General features: G+C 56.6%; 1 protein-coding gene across 4 annotated transcripts in view; it reads right to left on the reverse strand.

Annotated features, from left to right (window-relative positions):
- Nucleotides 1-10,638: 10,638 nt before the first annotated feature.
- AGPAT3 (1-acylglycerol-3-phosphate O-acyltransferase 3) overlaps nt 10,639-21,260 on the reverse strand; it is a 67,975-nt gene continuing 57,353 nt past the window's right edge. For all 4 annotated transcript variants that reach the window (XM_012779077.2, XM_012779078.3, XM_075999448.1 and 1 more), the window contains 5 exons: nt 19,454-19,607; nt 18,495-18,597; nt 15,768-15,843; nt 13,694-13,892; nt 10,639-12,861 (listed from right to left, as the gene is read on the reverse strand). In XM_012779077.2, the coding sequence (XP_012634531.1) occupies nt 12,773-12,861; nt 13,694-13,892; nt 15,768-15,843; nt 18,495-18,597; nt 19,454-19,607 (621 nt within the window). In that variant the 3' untranslated portion in view covers nt 10,639-12,772. The remainder of the gene's footprint in view (nt 12,862-13,693; nt 13,893-15,767; nt 15,844-18,494; nt 18,598-19,453; nt 19,608-21,260) is intronic.

The following is a 21,260-nucleotide window of genomic DNA, read 5'->3' on the forward strand; positions in this document are numbered from 1 at the left end:
ACTGAAATCAATGATTCATCCTATTGCTAAATGTTAAATGTTTAATACACTGTCCTAGAACTTGGCCTGCTAAGGAAATTATAGTAAGTGCTTCCCCACTTTGAACCTCGGAGTACTTCACCATCTTCAGTAGAAAGCCCAGCGTCCCCACTCCCCGCATCCTTGAAATCACGTGGGAGACATGTTTGAAGGCCGCAGTCTGGCCAGGCCTGGTGGCCTCCGCCCAGCTCTGGGGGGACCAAAGGCCTCTTCGGGAGCCACCGTCCTGCTGCTGTCGCTGGCAGGACAAGCCGGGAACTCCAGGACTAAGGTGACAAATTTCAACACAGCACCTTCCCTCGTGCCAACGGGCAGTGACAAAGGCTGACCATCCACGAGCTGCCCAGAAGACCCACACAGAGTTCCACACTGTGAAATAACACATTTTCGGGTCCTAATGCAGTCGTGCTAGAAAGTGAATGACAGAAGGCCCTTCTACCTGGAATCTACAGACTTTCGCTTAAACAGCTGTTGGGTCAAAGGGCAGATATGAAGCCAAGCGCACGATTCCTGCCTGCCAGAGAGGAAGAGGATGCTGCAGCTCACACTTCGACGAAAACACAGGGCCTTCAACTCAACACGGCAACTTTTTAAAAAGGAAAAATGAAAGTAAGTGAATTCGACACTGACTTAAAAGGTTAGAAAATAAAAAACAAGAATAAGTGATAGGAAAGTAGAGGGAAGGAGTTAATATAGACAAAAACAGAAATCAGCGGTGAGAACATAGCAGAAATAATCTGGCAACTCTGGAAAAAAGTAAATGACTAGCTAATTGAGTCAAGGAAATAAAGGGGAAAGCATAAATACACAAAACACAAGGTGACTGGTGAAAAATAGCCACAGAACAAGAAAAAATATTTTTAATTCAAGTAACTATTTGTTAAAATAAAATTTAGGCCGGGCATGGTGGCTCACCCCTGTAATCCCAGCACTGTGAGAAGCCGAGGCGGGAGAATTGTTTGAGGCCAGGAGGTCAAGACCAGCCTGAGCACAAGTGAGACCCTGTCTCTACTAAATGCAGAAAAATTAGCCGGGCGTGGTGGCACATGCCTGTAGTCCCAGCTACTCAGGAGGCTGAGGCAGGAGGATCACTTAAGCCCAAGAGTCTGAGGTTGCTGTGAGCTAGGCTGACACCATTGCACTCTACCCATGGTAACAGACTCTGTCTTAAAAAAAAAAAAATCTATTTATATAACCCATCATATTAATAGATTTAAGAAGAAAACGTTTATGATTCTCTCTCCAGAAAAGGCATTTACCAAATTCAACACTCATTCTTGATTTTTTAAAATGCTCAGTAACGGGGGGAGGGGGGAATGGGCAATATAAGTAACCTTAACACTTGTACCCCCATAATACGCTAAAATAAAAAAATAAAAACAGAGCAAGTATTAAAACAGAAGAAAAATGCTCAGTAAAATAGGGATTAATGGATTCTTTCTTAACAAACTGAAAAATAAAATTGTGTAACATATTAACATGTCACCAAGGTTTAATTTTCCTAATATATAGAGTTTCTAAAAATCAAGAAACACAATACCATAAAAGTATGGAAAGAAATGAACAGAGAATTCATGTGAAAAGCAAAACGTGCAAAGATGCTCCACCCTTCTTCTTGGAGTGTCTGCAACGGGTGTATTTGCACACATCAAAACAGTGTTGTTGGCCAGGCGAAGTTGCTCACACCTGTAATCCTAGCACTCTGGGAGGCCGAGGCGGGCGGATTGCTCGAGGTCAGGAGTTCAAAACCAGCCTGAGCAAGAGCAAGACCCTGTCTCTACTATAAATAGAAAGAAATTAATTGGCCAACTAAAATATATAGAAAAATTAGCCGGGCATGGTGGCGCATGCCTGTAGTCCCAGCTACTCGGGAGGCTGAGGCAGGAGGATCGCTTGAGCCCAGGAGTTTGAGGTTGCTGTGAGCTAGGCTGACGCCACGGCACTCACTCTAGCCTGGGCAACAAAGCGAGACTCTGTCTCAAAAAAAAAAAAAAAAAAAAAAAAGGAGGAAAGAAAACTCAATTTAAAAATGGACAAAGGATCTGATAGACATTTCACAAAAGAAAATACACGCCTGTCCAACAGGTATGTGAAAAAGTGCCCAACATCACTAATCACCACGAACCCTTTGCGTTACAGGGAAATTCAAATTAAAGCCACAGCGAGATACCGCCTCACACGTGTTAGGGTGGCTTTTATCACAAGGCGAGCGGTCGCGAGCGTGGGCAGGTACGTGGAGGACAGGGGCCTGCTCACCGTGGGCGCCACACTGCTCTGGCTCGCAGGATGGCGTCGCTCAGGAAACTAAAAATAGAACTGCCGCGCGGTCCGCAATCCCGCCCCTGGGCGTCTGCGTAAGGAGTTGAAATCAGCGCGCAGAAGACTCGGCAGTGCTTCCTGGGCATCGCGGCGCGATTCACAGTCGCCGGGAGAGGGAGCGACCTGCGTCCGTGGGCAGACGAGGGAATAAAGAAAATGCATGTACACGCGATGCAATGCTGTTCAGCCTCTTTTCTTTTCTTTTCTTTTCTTTTCTTTTCTTTTCTTTTCTTTTCTTTTCTTTTCTTTTCTTTTCTTTTCTTTTCTTTTCTTTTCTTTTCTTTTCTTTTCCTTTTCTTTTCCCTTCCCTTCCCTTCCCTTCCCTTCCCTTCCCTTCCCTTCCCTTCCCTTCCCTTCCCTTCCCTTCCCTTCCCTTCCCTTCCCTTCCCTTCCCTTCCCTTCCCTTCTCTTCTCTTCTCTTTTCTTCTCTGACAGAGTCTCACTTTGTTGCCCAGGCTAGAGTGAGTGCCGTGGCGTCAGCCCAGCTCACAGCAACCTCAAACTCCTGGGCTCAAGCGATCCTCCTGCCTCAGCCTCCCGAGTAGCTGGGACTACAGGCATGCGCCACCATGCCCGGCTAATTTTTTCTATATATTTTAGTTGGCCAATTAATTTCTTTCTATTTATAGTAGAGATGGGGGTCTCGCTCTTGCTCAGGCTGGTTTTGAACTCCTGACCTCGAGCAATCCGCCCGCCTCGGCCTCCCAGAGTGCTGGGATGACAGGCGTGAGCCACCTCGCCCGGCCTATTCAGGCTTTAAAAAGAAGTCCGTCCTGGCTGGGCACGGTGGCTCACGACACTGTCCGGGTTCTCCCACCGGGTCCCCTCACGGCTTGGCCCACGTGTGCCTCGGGAGAGACGGACGGGCCGACTGGGGCAGGTGTGCGCAGGCCCCACTGAAGAAAAGCCCTCGCACCGGGAAACGGAGAGGGATCCGTCCTCACGAGGGCAAAGCCGTCCCGGCCCAGCACCCTTGGTGCCAGTCCCTGGCGCTGTCCTCCAGAAAGGCGGCGGTGCCGGGAGGGGGCCGCGTAAAGCTCTGCCTCAGGCAGGGCTGGCAGGACCCCAGGGGCTGTTGGCCAACTTCCCGCTGCCCACGCCCCAGAGCCCCAGAGCCCAGCTTCTTGGAAGAGACACTGAGGCCTGACCCTGGGGCTGTGGCTGTTTTCTATTTATTTATTTATTTTGTTATCATTATTTTTTTTGAGACAGAGTTTCACTCTGTTGCCCAGGCTAGAGTGAGTGCCATGGCGTCAGCCTAGCTCACAGCAACCTCAAACTCCTGGGCTCAAGTGATCTTCCTGCCTCAGCCTCCCGAGTAGCTGGGACTACAGGCATGGGTCACCACGCCCGGGTAATTTTTTCTATATATTTTTAGTTATCCAACTAATTTCTTTGCATTTTTTTTTAGTAGAGACGGGGTCTCGCTCTTGCTCAGGCTGGTTTCGAACTCCTGACCTTAGGCGATCCCCCCCCCCCCCCCCCCGCCTCAGCCTCCCAGAGTGCTAGGGTTACAGGCGTGAGCCACAGCACCGGCTGGTGGCTGTTTTCTGAAGGAGGGGTGGCCTGTGACCTTCAGGTAGGCCCCATGCTGGGGGTGGGGGCTGGGCAGGAAGAATGACCCAGGTGACCCACGGTGGTTGCCCTGTTTTCCACAAGTGAGATGTGCCTCTCAGAAATCTCCCAGGAAGACGCCACACGGTGGTCTGTTATACACGGTGTTGGCCAGAGCACAGAGTCCCCCAAGCCAAGGACCAGGGAAAAGTCATTTTGGGGCAGGTGGCCCCAAACTCTAAGCAGGAATAGAGCTCAGGGCTGGGCGTGGTGGCTCAGGCCTGTAATCCTAGCACTCTGGGAGGCTGAGGTGGGCGGATTGCTGGAGGTCAGGAGTTCAAAACCAGCCTGAGCAAGAGCAAGACCCTGTCTCTACTAAAAATAGAAAGAAATTAATTGGCCAACTAAAAATGTATAGAGAAAAAATTAGCTGGGCACAGTGGCATGTGCCTGTAGTCCCAGCTACTCCGGAGGCTGAGGCAGGAGGATCGCTTGAGCCCAGGAGTTAGAGGTTGCTGTGAGCTAGGCTGACGCCACGGCACTCACTCTAGCCTGGGCAACAAAGTGAGACTCTGTCTCAAAAAAAAAAAAGGAATGGAGCTCAGGATAATAAAAGTGAGTTTCTGTTGTGGGGACAGAGAACAGGAATAACAGAAGGCTCGTTTCCCTCCTGCTGTGGCCCGAGGTGAGGTTCACATCCTGGTCAGCTCACAGGCTGCAGAGCTTAGGTGCAGGTCGCTGGGCACCCAACCGAGGGGCAGGAAACACCGCTTCTCCTCCGCGCAGGGTTAGCTGGGGCTGTCGGGGACCGGGCTGTGGCCCCAGCATCATTGCAGCCACGTCTACACCTGGAGCCTCTCTCCCCGCACAGAGGAACCCCGAGATGCTCGGGCTGCCTTGGAGAACTGGGCCCGCCGGGGCGGAGGAGGTGCGGACCTCACTCACCAGGAGGCAGGCTTGCCGGGCGCCTCCTACCACAGCTGGGCCCCCCAGCACCCCACATGCCTCCCCAGACCTTGCACTGGCCAGGGGCAGCGCTGCAGGTGGCCTCACCCCTGTTTTCTAGTTAGAAGCAGCAGATAAAGGGTTTGAGCTGGGGGCATGGCCGGACAATTCATACCTGCTCTGCTGTCTTCAGCCACCAGGGTCTGTGTCCTGTAGTCATGTAGCTCCTGCTGCCGTCTCTGGGTGGCAGGGCCCCTGGAGGTGGCAGCCGCCTTCCTGCGTTTTTGTTTTTGTTTCCCCAGGGTCCTGTTCTGTCACCCAGGCTGGAGTGCAGTGGCCTGGTCCTAGCTCACTGCAGCCTCCACCTCCTGGGCTCAAGCAATCCTCCCACCTCAGCCTCCTGAGTGGCTGAGACTACAGGCATGCACCACCATGCCCAGCTAATTTTTTATGTTTTGTAGAGATGGAGGTTTCTCTACTGCCTGGGCTGGTCTTGAAATCTTGGGCACAAGCGATCCTCCTGCCTCAGTCTCCCAAAGTGCTGAGATTACAGGTGTGAGCCACCTTGCCCGGCCCTTCATATTTTGTTGTTGTTGTTGTTTTCATTTATTTATCCGTTTATTTTTTTGAGACAGAGTCTCATTCTGTCACCCCGGCTAGAGTGCCATGGCGTCAGCCTAGCTCACAGCAACCTCAAACTCCTGGGCTCAAGCGATCCTCCTGCCTCAGCCTCCCTAGTGGCTGGGACTACATATATGTGCCACCATGCCTGGCTAATTTTTTTCTATATATTTTTAGGTGTCCAGCTAATTTCTTTCTATTTTTAGTAGAGACGGGGTGTCGCTCTTGCTCAGGGATTACAGGATTACAGGATTATAGGTGTGAGCCACTGCGCCCGGCCTGTTTTTTTTTTTTTTTTTTTTTTTTTTAAATAGGTTAGGGAGTATATCTGGTAGACTTGGGCTGGCCCAGCGGGTCAGGTTTCTTACAAAGTCCCTGGCCGCTGGGACCAACCATTTAATTATGGCGGACATAGTCAGAATTTTTAAAGAGAAAGTGATCCATTTTAAAACAGTTTGAGGGGACAGTATGTTCTGGAAGCCTCAGATCCTCCGAGGAGCCGAAGCCAGAGCCCAGAGCCCCGGCTCCAGGAGTGCTGCTTCAGCAGCGGCGGGCAGAGTCCCGCTGTGGCGGGCGGGGCCGGGGGCAGTGGGTGACCAGCTCGCCAGGCCCCGGGCGCTCGGCCCTGTCCAAAAGCAGCCCCGGCAGACAGCACGGACGGGCGCACGGTGGCAGGCGCCAAAGACAGCTCTGGAGGACAAATTTACTGGACCGGCAGAACACGCCGAATTCAACAAAGGGGTTTAAAAGTGACAGAGGAAGACGAGGGGCCGGGGAGAGGAGCAGCTGCTGGCGGCCTGTGAAACGGTGCCAGGCGAGGGAAAGCACATGCGCCGTCACGCTCCAGGCTGGCCCAGGCAGAGTCGAGGACAGGACGCTGGGCCTCCAGACGCCTGCAGGTGTGCAGGGGACAGTGGCCACCTGTCAGCACCTGAGCCGACAGGTGCTCAGGACAGCATGTCCTGAGCTCTTGACATGCTCTGGTCCTCCTAATAACCCATTTTACAGATGAGGAAACCGAGGGGCCCAGGACTCAGTTCCTCACCTGGGCCGTACAGATACTAAGGGGTAGGTTTGGGGTTTTAACCTAGACGCCCCCAGACCCCAGACTCCAAACCCTCTTGCTATCCCGCACCGTCCCACGGAAACACGCCTCCGCCCCCTCGCCACCTGTCCCTAGGAGGGGGAACCGTTTGGGGCACTGGCAAGTTCCCAGGACTCGGTGGGTTCCAGCGGATGCCACGCGGCTGCTCTGGAGGGAACTGAAGTGTGTGACGGGCGTTTGGACGGAATGATCTTCAAGGTATTTTCCGTCCCTGAGACGCTAAGACCACAGAGCGACTCCACCCTGGCAAGTGTCGTGAGGCCAAGACCACCTGCAGGGGAGCAGCAGAGGCCACTCTGAGCCCCCACAGCCCTGTCCTCCCGGGACTGGTGCCCGCCCCGTCCCCAGCTGCAGGGAGAGCGCCTGCACACGCGTGTCTCTGTGTGCACCGGCCCCTCTGGCCACAGGCAGGACGCCTGGCTCCAGCCCCACAGGTGCGGGCCAGGTGCAGGGCGGGAGCCCGTGTCTAGCAGCGAAGCAGAGGCCTGGCAGGGTCGCCGACTCCCTGAGGGGTCTCGGGGCCATGTGGTTTCTTCGCAGAGCCCCTTAGCCTCTGAGCAGCAGCTGCTCTTTCCGTGGACGCCACTGCCGCACGGGCTCCCTGGGCGCGCCTGGGTTCTCAGGCACCGTGTTGGGTGGAGACGTGAGCAAAGGATGATTCGAAAAGCCCCCTTCCTAACCGGGTTGCTCTCGCAGGACCACCCAAGCTTCCCCCTTACTGTCTGGGACGTGCACATGCGTGTGCACCTGTGAGCGTGCATGTGTGCCCACATGCGTACAGATGTCCGCATACACGTGCCATGTGCGTGTATGTGTACGTGTGTCCCAGAATGTCAGGTGGCCAGGGGCTGGCTCCTACATACTGAGTTTCCCTGGTAGGGTGGACGCAGAGGGGGACGTGGGCCTCAGAGCTAACCTTGGCCCGACTGGGGGGTGCCCGGGACGTCTGTGAGGGACACTCAGGGTGAGGGAGCCCGCAGGGGTCTGCCATGGCCACCCCTCAGGGCCTGTGCGCAAGGCAAGGCCTGGCCCACCTGCCGTCCCCAGATACCAAGTGGTTCCAGGGCGCCTCGCCTCTGTCTTCTGAGAGGACAGCGCAAGGTCACGCAGAACGCCGTCTGAATCCAGGAAGTATTGGGATGCTGGACTTCCCAGAATACCAGAGGGAGCCCGGCCCTCCCGCCCCCCAGGACCGGAGGTGGGGCATTTCGCTTATTTTGGGTCCCAGCTGATCGCCCCAAGCCACACGGTCTGGCTCCTTCTCAGTCCCCCTTCCAGAAATCAGCTTCCATGGGGGTGGGGGACTCGACAAGGCCACCAGCAGGACGGCCTCGAGACAACGGGGGAGGGGCCGTGCAGGCGGGTGACCCCAAGGGACAGCGGTGCCTGGTGGCCCTGGTGTCCCCCTGGAAAAACCCGTGACGACTGGACACAAAGACACAAGATGAGGCCGAGAGTCACATTCTCTTGTATTGTGGATAGTTCATCACTCTCTTTCATAGCAGCAACTGAAATGAACAAGCACGATGCCTGCAGCGTCCTGCCTGGAAGCCACCGCCACACAGAGCCACCCGCCTCGGCGGGCTCGCCTGCCCGAGTACACAGAGATCCTTGCATAGCATGGCGCACACAGCCAGTCCTTTGGGACGTGGGCCTGTAATGTCTAGGCACCCCCACCCCTGACGAGCTGCTATAGACCAAGAACACCTCTGTCCTCCGCTACGGAAAGCTTGTGAGTAGCAAAACTTGTAAAAATGAAGTGTACAAAAGGAAACATCCATATAATACAGTTGCACCCTGTATACAGTGTATCCCTTCGAAGCTGGCCGGCCGACAGTGAGCAGAGTGGGGACTCTTCCACGATAGGAAGAGAACCCCGATGTCTGTCACGTGCACTCGAGTCGGTGGTTTGTGTGGTTTTTCCAGAGAGATTTTCATTTAGTTACAGTACTTGCTGGCGATCTTTGTGATTAGGAAGCCAGTCGGATTTCCTGGCATGTAGGCAAGTTAACATTTGATTGTCACAACGTACAGTTCTGAGACAATAAATACAAGTGGATCGGATGCATTTCTTCATTGTTATCAAGTAACTCCAGTTTAATTTAATACAATTTAGTGCATTTCAGTATCCCATTCACAGTTCGACTTCCGCCCAAGTACTTTTGCAACCAAAAGAAACTGAAAAGTTAATGAGAAACTCCAGGTGAACTTGTCATTACAAAGCTTAAAATTTTAAGACAATTCAACAATCCTTGAAAAGCACATACGCTACTGGTGCCTGGGCTGACCGTTGCCAACGTTCCTGTGAACTTCCTAAAAGTGTCGCTTTGCCTCCCGAGCAGGTGGTGCGAATGCCACCGTTTTCCCTGAATTAACAAGCAGCAAATGCTTGTGATAAAACTTAATCCGTGTGTGTCCACCCCCACCCCCCATGCAGATTGCACTGTGACATCTTTCACCTAAAAACTGTCCCTGTGTTTTTTGCACCCTGGCCTTGACATGCAAGAAAGGGGAGCGTGCGTGTCCACCCCCGCCCCGGCAGCCCGCGGCAGGGTGACGGCACAGGCCAGAGCTGAGCCCCTGGTGCGGCCGGGCCCCTGCCCAGGCCCGGGTGCTCTGGAGGGGCTGCCTTCGGGTTTGGCCAGAGAAAGGGGCAGGCACCTGGGCCGGGGGTGTGCCATTCCCAGAAAGAAGGCAGGCGTGCCGGGCACGAGCATTAGCCCCGGGCCCGGTCACGCCGCCGAGGGTTGGAAGCCACGTCACGCCAGGGCGCTGGGCATTGCATGCCGGGGTGCGTGCGGCGGCTGCTGGCGGACACACGTGGAGCCGGCGACCCGGATGAAAGTCGGCGGGGCCGAGAAAAGATTCTATTTGGCTTGTCCTAAAAGTGTCTCGGGCAGGGATAGAGCATGCAGGGAAGTAATCCTTCACCCCGAATCTGACAAAGACCGGCAGCCACAACGGGCGGGGACAGCCGCCCGCAGCTCCTGAATCGCACGTCTCCCGCCCTCCTGACGCACCTCAAGGCCCAGCGGCACCTGGGCGAGCGTGGGCGGGGACAGTCTCACGCCACACACGGTGCACATAAGGGGCGGCACGGGGCAGGGCAGACGAGGGGGAAGGAGTCGAAGCCGGTCAGCGGCATTACCTGCGTTACTCGTTACCGTTTTACGAGAAAGTGCTGCTCACGCGGCCACACTCTGTGCCTCTTGAGGACAGGGGCCTGAAAGCACCTCAGGTAGGGCTGTGCACCTGGTACCGGCCACCAAGTGCTGGGCAATGTCACTTCTCTGGGCCCAAAGTCTTATCGAGTGGCCGTTTCCAGGCGCGAAGGCCTCAGTCTGGGGGAATAGCGTCTCCCAACCTGTGAGGCGTGGTCCCCCGCGGGCCGACCGTGCCCTCCCCCGGCGTCTGCCTGCCTGCGTCCAGAGGGGACTGTCACGGAAGGACCCCAGAGAGAAGCCAGAAGGCCCACGGATGCTGGCAGCTCCATAAAGGCACCGTGAAAGGCCACAGACATCGTAGAAACCTCTGGAACTCTCCAGAGGGGGCCGAGAGAACTGCGAGCCCCTCCCCAGCCCCGCCTAGTGTTAGAGGGGTCTGCTCAGGAGCCGGCTCCACAACCCAACTCCACGCCAGGACACGCGTGTGGGGAGGTGAGGAAGGGGGCCCTGGGGAGGACGGGCAGGAGCCCCCACGGCCCCTGCTGAGCTGAGACAGGCGCCAGGCAGTGACCCCGGAAGAGCCCGTGCCAGGCCTGGTTTCTGGGGGCAGCCTGGCCGGAGACGTCCCCCAACCCCTGTGGCCAGCACAGACTGGCTGGGGCCACAGGGTCACTTCGGCCCCAACATTCGGCTTGAACTTGGACATCACAGCAGCAATGAATGGAGCCCGGCAGCCGGGCATAAAGGGGAAAATGTAAAAAGTGCTATTCTGGGATTTATTGATTTAATTTAAAAAGTTAAAGCAGCTCTCCTCCTCCTAACCTTCTAAAGGAGATGAAAAGCAAAATCCACCCCCTCATTAAAAAAAAAGAAAAAAAAAAACCCAAAACATTCATGGTGTAGTTTTTATTGCTCTCAAAGGCTCGGTGTTCAGACACACAAGCTAAGCTTTCAGACCAGGAGGAAGTCGGGAGCGACCGAAACTTGTGCTTGTGGCCTCAATGCCATTTCAACCTAGGACTCGCCACAGTCCTCGCTGGCTCGGGCAGACTCACCCACCACAGACCGATGAACTCCGAGGGGAGGGAGCGAGGACTACGGATCAGACGGCAAAAAGAGCTAGATCTGCACATTTCTAGGGCGTGTATGTGCACGGTAGTACCTTTCAGTGTTTTTCCTTTAAGATCTTTTGGGTGTTAGTGAATTAGTGAAGGACAGATTTAAAACACACGTAAAGACAGAGGAGCAGCGTGTCGCAGGAGAAAACCCCGGAAACTCTCTCGCCCTGCAGGGACCGCTCGGGCAGAGGTGGGGAGGGGCGGGTTTGCAGACGGAGGGAAGCACACCCCGGACCAGCGTGGTCCCCCCGGTGTTTCCTTCTGTCCTGCTGGCGCACCCCTCCCCACCTGCCCCCGGCACGGTGTCCGCGCCCGTCTCTCGGGACCAGCCTGGTGTGGTCCCAGACAGAGCCCGGCAGTGTCTTCCTTCTGGAAGGAAGATGCGCTGTCTTGACAGACCCTCCCCTCGCAGGGCCGAGGTATAATTATTCTCTCAATTTATCTATACTTTCCTCCGTGCCTCTTTCCTTAATTTTTTGCACTCAAAAACTCAACCTACCTCTATTCAGAATGCTGGTTACAGTGTAGCAGAGAAAACATCCATTTCTTCCCCCTTGCTAATAAACTGGGGGAGTGTGACTTTAAACAAGCAAGTTGCAAGTTTGGGAAAAAGCCAGGTGCAGGTGGGCGGTGGTGTGATGGCCCCGTGGGGCTGAGGGAGGGGCCGGGCCGTGGGGAGAAGTCGGAAGAGACTCCCCTACCACGCGCTGGGCCCAGGCAGAGCTGGGCATTAATGTGCCTTGGGAAGAAACTTCTTCCACTTGGGCTGGGGGCCACAGGGACTGCCGTGTGGCTGCGAGGACACCTCCTTCTCTGTCAGGACGCTGGGAGGTGGCGCCGTGGCCGGGACACCTGTGGGGGGTGGGCCGGGCCGCGATGGTGGCACCTGCCTGGACGGAGGCCGGCCCTCCCCAGGGACACAGTGCGCGGCGGCGGGGACGGGGCACCCGCCTCTGGCTTCCAGCAGGAGGCTGAGACCCAACAAGAGAACAGCTAGCAAGAATAAAAACTCTAGAAGCCAACAAGCCCGGTATGAACAGCCTCCCACCACCCACCTTTAAAGGAAAGAGGTTTAATGGTGACGTCACGTCTTAAAAAGCACTCCAGAGAGGCCTGCAGGCCGCAGGGCTCCCGGTCTGCCAGGGTGGCCGGGCGGTCCTCTATCCCTGGCGCCCAGCGAGGGGCACTGGGGCCCGCCGCCGTGTTAGGGCGGGGGCAGAGGGGCTGTACCTGGGGAACTCTGCGCTCTGCCGAGTCCTCAGGGGCCGCTCCCGGGGAAAAAACAGACGGAAGGTGTGTGCACACAGGGCCAGACTGGACGGGCGGACGGCGCCAGAGAATGGACCGGGCTCACCCACGGCCCGCGGGGCGGAGGCCAGGGCGGGGTTGCTATGGATCCGCCTGCGACAGACATTCGGGGGGTGTGCTTATCACGGGGAGAGCGTCCCTCGGCCCCAGGGTCTAGAAGCCAAGTGCAGCCAAGCAGAGCGGCCCAGCGAGCTCTCGGGGCGACTGGGACCCAGACAGTCCGTTCCCACGAGGACGGCGGAAATTCATGAAGAGGCAGTTTTTTGGGGTGCAGGGGAAGAGGTGAGGGGCCAGGTTAAGTTCCCAAAACAACTGATAAAAACCAAAAATTCTCGATCTAGGCTCCAGGAGAGAAAGCAGCCAAAGGCTCTTCTTGGAAGCAGAGTTCTCGAGGGACTCGCGCCCGAGCGGCCGGGCCCTGGCGGGCGGCCTTCCCACCTCGCGCTCTTGGCTCAAGTTTTATTTGTTAATATTAGTCACCAGTTAATAAGAAAAATAGTTTCTAAGTGTCTTTTTGTCCTCCGCTCTGTGTGTGTTCTGTTTTTAATCGAGTTACTAGGATACCACCGTCAGGTTGTGTGTTCAATCACAGCCATTAATTATTCCTTTTTCTTAAATTCTTGGTTTCCGTAGCTGGAGCCTTTTTCTATTTCGGTCACTCCTATCAGTCTGCGAACTCCGAAGGAAGCTTTAAAGCAGGAGAGAGAGAGAAGAGGTCAGACGGCCACTTGGCCACCCGCTGTGGAAGCCTTGCAGGAGGGTCCCCTCCTCCGCCCCCGGCGCCCTGGGCTGTGGCGCCCGCTGTGGGCACAGCCGTCGGGCACGGGGTCCCGGCGGGCCTGGGGGCGGCGGTGCACATGCCGTGCTCCCCGCCCCGCTGGGTCAGAGGCGGGGGGACGTCCGGACCGAGCCCTGCCTGCCCGTCCCCACAGACTGGCCCTGCCACGCCCCGTCGGGGCTGAGAGGACGATGGCAGTCGCTTCCTCTTGGACCCTCCCTCCCAGCTCTGGCAGGGGGCGGGCAGGGGCAGGGGGGCTGGGCGCTGCAGCCGGGCACTGAATGTGGACTATCCGCGCACCGCTTCAGGGTGTTCACTGCAGAGACAGGCAGGGCGTTCGCTCTCTGCCCTGGCCAGCTCACGGGTCCCGGCAGGTGCCGGCACTGTGCTCAGAGCGGGGCACACAGGGACGTCACCAAGGACCAACAGGTAGGTGGGTGCTGGGCAGTGACAGTGTCCGGGTTAACCCTTCCGAGTGGCCAGCCCGCCTCCTGGGAGCCCACGTGCAGAGAGAGGGACTCAGGACCCCTCGGCGGCGTCCTGTGAGGCTGGGGGGCTGCAGTCTGAGACGATGACCCTGCAGCTCGGTGGCAGCAGCCCAGGCTGCGGGGACACAGGGTCGGGCTGGCTCCCAGCCCCCCGAGGTCTGTGATGACCACTATGACGAGCTGTGCTGTTCTGAGCCCCTGGCCGGCACAGGGAGACCCCCGCACCGCAGGCTGTGAGCCCTGGCGTCCATTACCTGCTCCCACAAACCCCAGGAAGGCCAGGATCAGGAGAGGAGAGCCGCTCGCAAAGACGCCCAGGACGAAGCTGAAGAGAGGGGACAGCAGGACGGTGGCCCAGCAGAGGAAGTTCAGGAGGGTCCACGGCCTCCTGGCAGGTTTAAACTGTGCCCCTGGGAACACGCCCTTCTGATTGTACATCTCCTGCAGCGCGTCCTGGAAGAGTCAACACGGAACAAGAGAGCCAAGGTTTCCCGCGTGCCATGCTTTCCACCCAGGAGAGTCACCGCGACGACACAATGGCTCAACCTAAACAAAGTGCCGCGTAAGGTAAGCGGACACATCACACAAGCTGCGCTTACTGGGTGGCTTTACCCTTTTGGAGAACCTTTGTGGCCTGTGTCAGACCCTTTGACCCAGGGAGTCTCCTAGGAAAATGGCCACGCGGGCAAAGCTGGAAATGCAAAGCTCACGCCAAGCACACGCCTGACAGGTGTGCGCCGCTCACCCATGCCGACCCTCTCAGGGCATGCAGCGGGGGCGGCCAGCGTGACCTGTGGGCGTCCTGCAGCCTGGGCACAGACCCCAGCACCACCCTCTCCCAGCAGACTGCTCTTCGCACTCTCGGTCCTCTGTTTCCCTGTCTGGTGAGGACGGCTAACGAGGGCGGGGGCAGGGGGAAGGTGGTGGAGACACGGGTGGAGCCCAGCCGTCTGCGCAACTCTGCAGCGCAAACAGGCGCACTCTCCGTGCCAGACGCCACGACGCCACGCGGAACGTGGCTCTTTGCGGCCACTGCACGGGATACTACGGTCACGGGCTGACAAGGACACACGTTCGGGACCCTCAGGATTGTTAATTTCTTAAGTTTTTTGGCAGAAGAGGTTAAAGTTCCATGAGATTCTATTTAAACAATATCTGTGACTATACGTGTGTGTGTGTGCCGAGTTTGGAAGACCCTGACAGCTGCTCTTCATCACTGCCTCTCCTTCCGTGCCACCTTCTGAACAGTCCCCTAAAATCTCTCAGCGCCCGAATTCTCTCTGTAGCTGTCTCTCAGCTGCTGTGTGATCTCTTGGGATTCTGCTATCAGTGAATAGATTTCCCAGGCCTATAAATTCAACTTGACTCTTCTTAAATTCTTCTCATTTTTTCCTCGGTCTTATGCTCTTAGTTTTCAATCCTTCTTTTGTGCTTAATCACTTAAAACATACTCATTTTAGTTTCTATCTGACTCTACCCATCCTCTCTGACAGTTCCATCAGTGCTACCTTGGAGGGCTTCGTTTTCTATTTGCCGTACCTGTTGTCCCTTCACCTATAAAGGACAGGGTTTGTTTCCTTCCCCCCAAACGTCTTGTATTTTGCTGTGAGCTCATCTTCTGCTTTGCCCTGAATGAGGTCAAACTTTATCCACTGTTTCCACGCAGGAACTGAAACTCCAGACTTGGAGACGGGGCCCAGAACACGGAGCAGGGGAAGTGAGGCAGCGTCAGCTCGCGGGCCCTCCACCCCGGTTTTCAGTCTCACCCTCCTTTTTCCGGTCCCCGGGAACCTCCTCATTTTCTTGCCAGCTGGTCGATGCATTCGGCTGCGTATCTGTTACCCTTTCCGGGTGTTCCCATTCGGTTGCATATCTGTTACCCTTCTTGGCTGTTCCCATTCGGCTGCATATCTGTTACCCTTTTCCCGTTATCTAGCCTCCCACCAGGCTGAAAACAGACATCTAGTGGCCTGTGCATTTGTGGGCATAAAGGAAACTGAAAGCAGGTGCTGGTGTGCGTACACACGCAGTCTCTTGCAGGTCTATGTCTGTTACATATCTGTAATTTCTTTTATGTAAGAATATGAAAAACTGTGACAAGATGCTATCATCCATGGTTATAAGCATCATGCTGTCCTCTGCACTTGTCTCTAGTTTGTTAATTTCTTAACAGTTAAGAGCAAGGGAAGAACAAGGGAAATGGGGATCAGCAGTGTTTGGGAGCTGCTCGGTACCCGAGCTGCAGAGGAAGCCGCCGAGGGACCCGCCCACCCTGCCCGCGCCCCGTGGTAGCCGGGCCGGACGCCAAGGTGAGCGGAGCGCACGCACCTTCTCCTGGTAGAGCTTGTGAAGCCACTGAGCGGCCTCCTTCTCGTCCAGCGGGATCTCCTCCAGAGGGAACCTCCTGTGTCACAGAAAGGTGAGAAGCAAAGTGAATCACCCACCGGACGACAACAAATTAGACAGAGGGGAAAGAGCAACAAACATCGCTGTGCACCCGGGTTACTTGCGGGCCCCACTTTCCCTATTTAAGTGTCATCCTCAATTTCTAAAAAACAAGCAAACATCAAAATACTTTCTCCGCGGCGCTCTCCCAGGGCACACACACCAGGGCAGCCCCGCGGGCGCAGGGGGCGGGGGGCCGCGTCTCAGACGTGCTGGCTGAGAGCGGAGCGCCAGGCTTGCTGGTGCGGGCGGCCGCCCCCGGGCCGCACCTGGCCAGAAACCGGGCAGAGCCGCTTCCACACGCACCGGGCGGCACGGCGTCCGCCACCGCAGGACCTCTGCGGGGCCCACGCGTGCTGACGCCCGGGAACAAAAGCCTTCAACCCGAGACCCCGCGCGCACGGCGTCTGCAGCACTTGCCAGAGACGCCGCTTCCCTTCCTGCCCACGGCGAGACGGCCACGGCCCCACTCGCCCGCCTGCTCCCCGACACACACACACAGCTCACACACACGCCACACACGCACGTCTGATTTATAGACACACACAGTTGACACACACGCCACACACACGCACGTCTGATTTATAGACACACACACAGTTGACACACACGCCACACACACGCACGTCTGATTTATAGACACACACACAGTTGACACACACGCCACACACACGCACGTCTGATTTATAGACACACACAGTTGACACACGCGCCACACACACGCACGTCTGATTTATAGACACACACACAGTTGACACACACGCCACACACACGCACGTCTGATTTATAGACACACACACCACACACAGTTTATACACACACCACACAGTTGACACACACGCCACACACACGCACGTCTGATTTATAGACACACACACAGTTGACACACACGCCACACACACACGTCTGATTTATAGACACACACGCCACACATACAGTTTATACACACACCACACACACGCACATGTGATTTATAGACACACACGCCGCACACACAGTTTATACACAAATCACACAGTTTATACACACGCCACACACACGCACATCTAATTTATAGACACACACCACACACACAATTTGTACACACACACATGCATACCTAATTTATAGACACACACACCACACGCACAATTTACATACACACCACATACACACATATGCACACCTAATTTATAGACATACATGCCACATACACACATATGCACACCTAATTTATAGACATACACGCCACATACACACATATGCACACCTAATTTATAGACATACACGCCACACACACAAACCACACACCCCACATACACACACACCATGTACACACATGTACATCTAATTTATAGACACAATTTATACACACACCACATCCACACACAAACCACATCTACCCCACACACACACGCCACACACACATGCATGTCTAATTTATAGACATGCATACACATAATTTATACACACCCCACATCACACCCACACACCCACACACACCCCAAATATATACACAAACCACACCCCACATACAACACGCTATACACACAATTGTTACACACAGCACACATACACAACACACATACCCCACATACACACACACATACAGGTTTTTAATAAGTCTGTTATATGCATTATGAAATATATAAACATAAGAACTGTAATAAAAATGACAAGATAAAAAAGCGAGTGCAAACCCAAGCTCTGGTTTTCGCCGCACCGCCGGGGCACCCTGAGCACGCGGCTCCTGCAGGCCGGACAGACCCACGGGCAGCCCCGAAAGACGCCTGAAGCTGGAGTCAGGGCCACACCCAGACTGAGTTTTCCGTTAAAGGGCGTTCTGGGTGGCTCTTCTTCTCTGCATGAGCCAGAGAGGCTGGCAGAGCCGAAGAGCGGCAACGAGACAGGCGGCCTCGACTCACACGGACTCTGAGCAACGTGTGGCCTCGCCCTTGGACAGAGAGAGGCTGCTCTCCACACGAGGTGGCTCACGCCCTTCAGAGCCAGCCTCGGGCTCCCGGCGGGAGACGTGGACGTCTGGACACGTCATTCCCAGCTTATCTCACTGGGACGGGACGGGGAACGCAGCACCAAAGCCCCGATACTCCAGACAGAGTCCAAACCCGGCTCCTGCTCTCCCTCGCCCACCTCCTTTCAGAGCCCCGGGACCCCCGTTCCGGGGCTGACACCACCCGCGCCAGCAAAAACCCACTCGCACCACACCCGCCGCGGCTTCCGGCCAGAGGCCCTGCGGAGGCCCCTGCTGCTGCCCCGCACCTGGCTGCCCCGCGGGGAGCCAGCACCGCTCGTCCCGGACCTCGCGGACCCGCTGGGATGCGAGCCCGGGCTGGGGAGGGAAGGGAGCTGTGCACAGAGCGCGCCGCACGGGCCTCCCAAGCACGCGGAGGAGAGGACGGGCCCAGCCGTCTCCCCTAAGCGACGCCCGCTTCCCCTCTCAGCGCCTGCCTGCCTGGACCCAGGGCAGGACTTCAGCCGCCCCGCCCAGCTCGAGAGCAAGGGGCAGCGCGGGCCAGGGCGGGGGCTCCCCGGCCGTGCCGGGCGGCAGGCAGGGGTCCGCGGGAGCGGCAGGGGTCCGCGGGAGCGGCAGGGACCGCGCTCCGGCCTCACCTCACGCACATGTCTGCCTCGTACTTCTTCCCGTAGAGGATGCCCAGCAGAGACGGGTTCTTGTTCCCTCTGAAGTTCAGGGTGACGTCGTAGACGGCTGCGACTGCAGGGAGGAGACGGGGCGGTGACGGCGCCTGGGAGGGGGGCGCTGCCGGTGGGGCAGCAGGACGCCCCGCCAGCCCCGCCCGGGCAGGACACGCAAGGGCTTCTTACACGCGTGTTGCTTTCTTGACATAATAAGGGTGTTTAACTCTCCAACCTGGCTGTTTCGATTTGTCCTATGCGTTCTTTGTCCCTCTCTTTCATCTCGACCCCTTTCTGACTAATTAGATACATTTGTCATTTTTTTCCTTTGTTAGGTTTTCTGTCATAAGTTTTCATTATTATTTTAATTGTTTGCTATTAACTTGCATTTTATCAAAATAGGATGCGAGGAACTTACAGCACAGAACTCCCCTTACTCGGTTCTCTCTGTGCCTGCTTTCGGTGTGCTGTGTTACACGCAACGTACTTACTGGGGGGGTTTTGTTGTTGGTTTTTTTTGAGACAGAGTCTCGCTTTGTTGCCCAGGCTAGAGTGAGTGCCGTGGCGTCAGCCTAGCTCACAGCAACCTCAAACTCCTGGCCTCAAGCGATCCTCCTGCCTCAGCCTCCCGAGTAGCTGGGACTACAGGCATGCGCCACCATGCCCGGCTGATTTTTTCTATATATATTAGTTGGCTAATTAATTTCTTTCTATTTATAGTAGAGACGGGGTCTCGCTCTTGCTCAGGCTGGTTTCGAACTCCTGACCTCGAGCAATCCACCCACCTCGGCCTCCCAGAGTGCTAGCATTACAGGTGTGAGCCACCGCGCCCGGCCCTTATTGGGTTTTTTTAACGAGTCGCTGCCTTCATCTTTCGGTTCATGCGGGAGCCCAGAGAGCACGGTGGTGCCAGCCGTGGTGGCCGAGGCGCCTACCTGTCCCCCGGAGGCACTGGACCGCGGTGGTGAAGCCCTTGGTCCGCGGCAGCAGGTGGTACTTGAGCGGGGGCAGCCCCTTGGAGGCGGCCACCTCCATGCTGACGCGGTGCTTGGTCTCCGTGAAGCGGGTTCCCTCACAGTACAGCAGAAACTAGGACACGGAGCCCGGGGGACAGAGGTGGCACAATTTGAGATGTTACTGTATTTTAGGGCTGCAGCCTGCACTTAGCCACATGCGTTCACTCACACAGAACAGAACGGATTTCCAGAAGGAAGTGAAGCGTGCAGGAGTCTCTGGGCGGCAGCCCCAATCAGACAGTGGAAAACAGGAAAAGTCTTCGACCCATTTGCCACGACACGAGTTAAAAGGGAGCAAAGACACACGCAGAGCAGGGAGGGCAGGTGGCCGGGGTTGGCTGGAGAGCACCCGCCCCGTCCCTCCCGGGCACCCTGCGGGTGGCTCTGGGTCAGGCCGGGCCGGTGGCCTATCGGGGAGCAGGCGGCCCGAGAGAAGCTGGCGCGTCGGCAGACCGGAAGGCCGGGGAGCCCTGGCCCTGCTGGGGTCCCTCGTGGGCTCTCGCGACTGCAATTTAGGCTGCAGGTGTGTCGGGAGGCTGGAGTGTCTACGGCCACCCACCCTGAACGCGCTCGATCTCGGCCGGTCTCGGGAGCTGGGTGGGGCCGGGCCTGGCTAGTGCTGGGCTGGGAGACGGCTGCCAGTGCCGTCCAACCTCAAACCCAGCTGCCTCCCTCAGCACGGCACCTCGGGGGCACCGGCACGCACCCACATGTACTCGGGGTCGCCGACACTCACCCACATGTACTCGGGGTCACCCGACACGCACCCACATGTACTCGGGGTCACCGACACTCACCCACATGTACTCGGGGTCACCCGACACGCACCCACATGTACTCGGGGTCACCCGACACTCACCCACATGTACTCAGTGTCACCGACACTCACCCACATGTACTCGGGGTCACCCGACACGCACCCACATGTACTCGGGGTCACCCGACACGCACCCACATGTACTCGGGGTCACCGGACACGCACCCACATGTACTCGGGGTCACCCTACACGCACCCACATGTACTCGGGGTCACCCGACACGCACCCACATGTACTCGGGGTCACCGACACTCACCCACATGTACTCAGTGTCACCGACACTCACCCACATGTACTCGGGGTCACCCGACACGCACCCACATGTACTCGGGGTCACCCGACACTCACCCACATGTACTCGGGGTCACCCGACACCCACGTGTACTCGGGGTCACCCGACACTCACCCACATGTACTCGGAGTCACCCGACACTCACCCACATGTACTCGGGGTCACCCTACACGCACCCACATGTACTCGGGGTCACCCGACACGCACCCACATGTACTCGGGGTCACCGACACTCACCCACATGTACTCAGTGTCACCGACACTCACCCACATGTACTCGGGGTCACCCGACACGCACCCACATGTACTCGGGGTCACCCGACACTCACCCACATGTACTCGGGGTCACCCGACACGCACCCACATGTACTCGGGGTCACCGACACTCACCCACATGTACTCAGTGTCACCGACACTCACCCACATGTACTCGGGGTCACCCGACACTCACCCACATGTACTCGGGGTCACCCGACACTCACCCACATGTAATCGGGGTCACCCGACACGCACCCACATGTACTCGGGGTCACCCGACACGCACCCACATGTACTCGGGGTCACCCGACACGCACCCACATGTACTCGGGGTCACCCGACACTCACCCACATGTAC

This window comes from Microcebus murinus, chromosome 1 (genome assembly GCF_040939455.1).
Source record: "Microcebus murinus isolate Inina chromosome 1, M.murinus_Inina_mat1.0, whole genome shotgun sequence".
Taxonomy (NCBI): Eukaryota; Metazoa; Chordata; class Mammalia; order Primates; family Cheirogaleidae; genus Microcebus; species Microcebus murinus.